Source organism: Athene cunicularia, assembly GCF_003259725.1.
Source record: "Athene cunicularia isolate RWA chromosome 20 unlocalized genomic scaffold, athCun1 chr20_part2, whole genome shotgun sequence".
In the NCBI taxonomy this organism is placed as follows: domain Eukaryota; kingdom Metazoa; phylum Chordata; class Aves; order Strigiformes; family Strigidae; genus Athene; species Athene cunicularia.
The window spans coordinates 521,662-526,707 of NW_020799126.1; the positions used below are offsets into that span (position 1 = coordinate 521,662).

The 5,046-nt window shown below is 52.2% G+C and overlaps 1 protein-coding gene across 1 annotated transcript in view; it reads left to right on the plus strand.

The window, feature by feature from the left end:
* CTNNBL1 (catenin beta like 1) overlaps positions 1-5,046 on the plus strand; it is a 48,929-nt gene that overhangs the window by 25,565 nt on the left and 18,318 nt on the right. Inside the window, exon 15 of the mRNA XM_026862356.1 lies at positions 1,551-1,732. Within this exon, the coding sequence (XP_026718157.1) occupies positions 1,551-1,732 (182 nt within the window). The remainder of the gene's footprint in view (positions 1-1,550; positions 1,733-5,046) is intronic.

A 5,046-nucleotide genomic window follows, 5' to 3' on the forward strand; every position in this document is an offset into this window, starting at 1 on the left:
CCCGCTGGGCCGGGGGTTAATAGCCGGGTTTTAGCTTCCGTCTTCTCAGGGGTTCCCAAAGTTTGCTCTCTGCAGGGAGGGCGTTTTCGGGCGTTTTCCACGGCTCTCCGGGGCTTGGGCAGACGGAGGCGAGCCCCGGTGGCTACCTGCTGGGCGGCTCAGTGTGCCCTGTGCCACTGGGCTGGCAGCTCCCGCGCCGCGGGGACGAGCAGGGGACTGACCCCCCCAGCAAAGCTTTGCCCCCCCGTACATCCTTGTTCCAGGCCCACGGTACCGTCGGAGCACCCGTGGCAGCGCGGAGCAGGTAGCGGGTGTCGGAGGAGGATGGTCCTCGCCCCAGGCAGAGCGCACAGCGTGGGCCTGTTACACGTGTGTGGGTGTGTGTTGGAGAATAAATAGCACAGAATCACGGAATGGTTTGGGTGGGAAGGGACCTCAGAGCCCACCCAGTGCCACCCCCTGCCCCGGGCAGGGCCACCTTCCACCAGCCCAGGTTGCCCAAAGCCCCGTCCAGCCCGGCCTTGAACCCTTCCAGGGAGGGGGCAGCCACAGCTTCTCTGGGCAGCCTGTGCCAGGGCCTCACCCCCCTCGCAGGGGAGAATTTCTCCCTCGGCTCTCATCTAAATCTGCCCTCTGTCAGCTAAAAAACTTTATTATCTTAGGGAAGGGCGGATTGCCATGCGCTTGGGGTGGGAGGTGGCGGGGCCTGTGATGCCCTGCCCCAGGCAACCTCCTCCTGGGCTGGCCGGGCCTTTGGGCACGTGGGGGCCCTTGTTCGGCCCGCGGCAGCTCCTGCCGGCGTCACCTGGTCCGTTGGGTTTATGGGCTGCACCAGCAACCGCTTTTTCAGTTCGTGTTTCACAAGGTGACTTAAATTTTCCTCTGGATGAATTACAAACTCCTCTGTCTCTGGTTTGAGGTACAGGACTTCTGGGGGTCGTTTTCAGACCGTCCCTGTGTTACCGGTGTGGTTACCAGCGCCGGCATTCTGAGCTCTCATGAGAACAGAACAGCCCAGAGTCTGTCTGCGTCCTTCCAGACATGCTTTCTGGGGATGGGTTTTCCTTCGTTATAGCTGACCACCAAACTTACTCCTTTGCTAAACGGAATTATTGCTAGATCTAAATCCTGATCTTTTTGGTGTGACAGTATTTGCCTTGTGTACCCAGCCCAGTCTCCCTGCAGTTCTGTGCTAGTGTTTGTAAGGGGGTGAAGAAATAACTGCTTCAATAGCTGAGAAATAAAAAATGATAAAACCATAACAATAAAATACATAAAATGAAATAAAAAGAAAATAGAAAATGAAAAAGAAATAAAAGACATTAAAAAGGAAATAACCAAGAGAATGTTCTCAGCCACAGTTTTGGAAAGAGTGTTTGTCAATATAATGTTTTGTCTTTGTGAGGAGAATCTTGCTTAGAGCTTCTGCTCAGACTCTCATACTTTCCTTGTCACACTCATTTCCCTTGTTCATGCTGTCTCTGTCAGGGAGCGTGGTCCAAAGTTCCTCGTGTCCCTCAAAAGCTTGACTTGCCTCTTTTTTTTCGCAGAGAGAAGAAGATTTCCCGCAGCAGTGCCCTGAAGGTGCTGGACCACGCCATGATTGGACCCGAGGGCACGGACAACTGTCACAAGTTCGTTGACATTCTTGGTCTGAGGACCATCTTTCCTCTCTTCATGAAATCACCCAAAAAGATAAAGAAAGTTGGCACAACTGAAAAGGAACACGAAGGTAGGTGTGCTTCCAGCTCCTGCTGTGGCGGGCGGTGACTGGGAGGAAGGTGTCGGAGAGGGGCCTGGAGCTGGGGGGGCGGCACCTCGGCACTGCCCGGGGCTCCTGGGGCAGCTGCCCGCCCCGCTGCTGCCTCGCCTTGCCCCCCTTGTTTCGGTATCGGCACTGCCTGGCGATTCCATTTCATGTGCTGTTAATAAGTTATTTTACTCCTGTAGGGTCTCTTGTTTGAAGTTCTGACTCTTTGATGCAAAACTCTTTTGAAAAGAGTAATGAGGCAACTACAAATGTCACCTCAAAAGCAGTGTTTTCATGGCTCTGAGCACTGGAGTGTGACTCGACGAACATCAGGCATTGCAGAAATAAACTGCGTGCTCTTGAGGGTGCCTTTTTTTGTTGTTGTTGTTTTTCCTATTTTTTTCCTCTTGGAAAACTGCTTTAACAGAAATCTGCTGTGGAGTATTACTGCAGGACCTTCTTCTGGCCTGAACCTAGGGTCAGTCCCTCCTGCTTCTGATAGCATTACCTTTTCCATTTTGTTGATAATTGACTATGTCTTGGAAGAAACTTTAAATACTGCCAGTGATGCTTGAGGTTTTGTGCCAGTCCATTACCTCAGTTCTATAGAGGGGGAATATTGTCGAAAGCTGAGGCGGTGTGAGCAGGTCCCAGGCTGGCCTAGTACCCGTCCTTAACTCGTCTGGCAAACCAAGGGAAAGGGGAAGGAAACGCAGCAAAACGGGAGCTCTGAACCCATACCCGGCCTTGGTCCTGTCCTGGCAGCTGGGTGCAACGGGGCGGCCCCTCCCTCTGCCCGTTCCCGGGGTCGGGGCGGTGAGAAAGAGGAGGGGCAGATTCAGCAAGCGGCTGTTTTCTTCTTGAAAACTCTGCAGGTGGTGAGCGGGTAAGGAGGCTTGTGTGGAGCTCCAGCGCTCCAAGGTGCCTTTTGGAGGCAGGGGCTGTGCTGGGCCGGGCTGTGCTGGGCCGGGCTGTGCTGGGCCGGGCTGCTCCCACCCGAGCCCAGCGTGGGGTGACACACACCCCAGCTGCCGTGTCCGTCTCGTATAGGTAACGGTGAGGAAGAAATGCTGCCGTGTGTTCTGGGGTTTGCACAATGAAATTGCAGAGCTGTGCTCAAACAGTGGACTTAGGGGGTGTTTTGAAATCTTCATTTGCAGTATGAAAGTAAGGTTGTTTAATTCTTCCTACGGAGAGAAAGCTCGAGCTGGAATATGAGCTGCTGCGTAGAGATCTGGGTCTGCGGCTCATGTCATTGCCTTAATTTTTCAGTTTGGAAAAGTGAGTTAATCTCTGTCTGATCTGCTTGGTTTTGAGACTGCAGATGACATCTGTGTACAACCCTGGCTACTGTGAGGATTAGGTACCAGTCCGGGAAGCCCTGACGGGGTCGCTTCCTAACTACCTGCGTGATAGGAAGAAAAGCAAATCTGCCCTCAGGAGAATGGAGTGATCTGTGCAAACAGTCTTGTATCGTGCCTCCATCTCATTAGTATTCAGAAGAAATGGAGAACATTAAGATGAGTCCAGAAATCAGTTTTATTAAAATAAACTCTCCCTAAAACACTGTGGTAGTAAGTCCAATTTTCTTTGTCTTGCATCACTGGGCAGGTGAGTTACTGAATTTCTAAGGATGGGAGTTAATTGAGATGTTTAACGGTGTTCCCCTGGAGCCTGTCACAGCCATTGTCCTGACACGCGTACAAGCAGCACAGTATATGTTTTTACTTTGCCAAATGTTGCGTGAGCGATGCGGCGATTGCTGTGTGCTCGGGGCACGGCTGGCCGAGGGGCAGCTCCTGCGGGGCGAGCGGGAGCGCTGCAGGGACTCCCTGGGGCGGCTGCTCGGGCAGGGAGCGCCGCAAGCCCGGCCCGACCCTCTGTGCTGAGCTGGGAACTCGCTCTGTCTGCACATCTCCTTGCTTGTTTATCGGAAGGGATGCGAGGATTCAGCCTCTCGTTGTCATCTCTTCTTGTAAAAACTTTATCCTGAGTTCAAACTGGTTTTAAAAAAAAAAATAAAAATTAGAATGATTCTCTTCTGCTGGGAGAGCTGCTGTGTGTGTCAGGTGGAGGGACACGTTCCTGTAAAGGGTTACCAGGGGTGGCTTTGCGGCAGAGGCGTCAGTATTTATTGAAAAGCAGCGCTGAGGGGCTGCGCTGTGCAGTGCCGCTGAGACCGCGTGCTGCAACATGGGCAATTCTCAGTGGGCTGTTAACCCTGGAGCCTAATTGCAGGCTTGAAGGGCAGCCCTGCTAAAATGCTTCCGCACCAGGTGAGGTACCAAAGGGCTCTGCCAGAACGTTTGTGTGCCGAGGCTCTGCCCGCTCCGCCAGCGCCCTGCGGCCAGTCCCGGGCGTCCCTTCGCCCGCGGGGATGTCACAGCCGGTGCTGAGACGCTTCTCGGGACGCATCGGGGCTCCATCTTCAGAGCACAGTCTCGTGTGTGTCTGATGGTCATAGGAGAATACGCCCTTGTCTTTAGTTTACAGCAGTGTTGCTCCCTGCAGAAGAGGTAGTCTATAAAATAATGTTTATTTTATTGTCCTGAAGGCGGGTTCTGAACGTGACAATATAATAAACACCCTGGTGAAAAAAACACCTCAGTGTGACTTAGCAAGCTTTTATTTATTACAGAAATTTATAATCCAAATTAAATTTGATAAAAATAACTTTTCTGTAATGTATTTCTCTCTGTTTTTAAAAGCTAGCATAAAGGTGGCAGTGCTGGTTAGCTACATTTTAAATACTGTCAGTGTTTGAAAATTATTTTACGCTAGGGAGCCTGTGAACAATTTAAATCCAAACTGCACATATTTGTGCTTTATGTACACTATGTAATTAGGAAAAAAGAAAGGGAAAATTTCTTAACCATCTTCACGGGTGATCTGAGCCTGAAGATTGGGCTGGTGGTGTCTGACTGACTACACACCGTCTACACTTGTATTTTGCCTGACGTTGTACAGATCGTGATATACTTCTGCGGGTATTAGGTTTGGGGGAAAAATTGAAGCAATTTCCGTTTTTCTGAGGCAGTGAAGCAACTCAAGCCAGATGTATTTTGCAGTTGAAGACAGGAACGGCTTAGAGTTCTCCTGTGCCTGTGGGGTCAGAGTACCGGCGAGTGCCCAGCTCCAGTAGGAGCAGCAGCCCCGGGGTGATGCAGCGTGGCCCGGCCCTGGCTTTTGTGGGCAGGTGACACGCGGCGGCGCAGCACAGCCTGCCTGCGGCGGGCCCTGGTGAAGGGCGAGGGCCCGGTCCTGGAGAAATGTGCTGTGGGCCCGGCCGGGGGCTG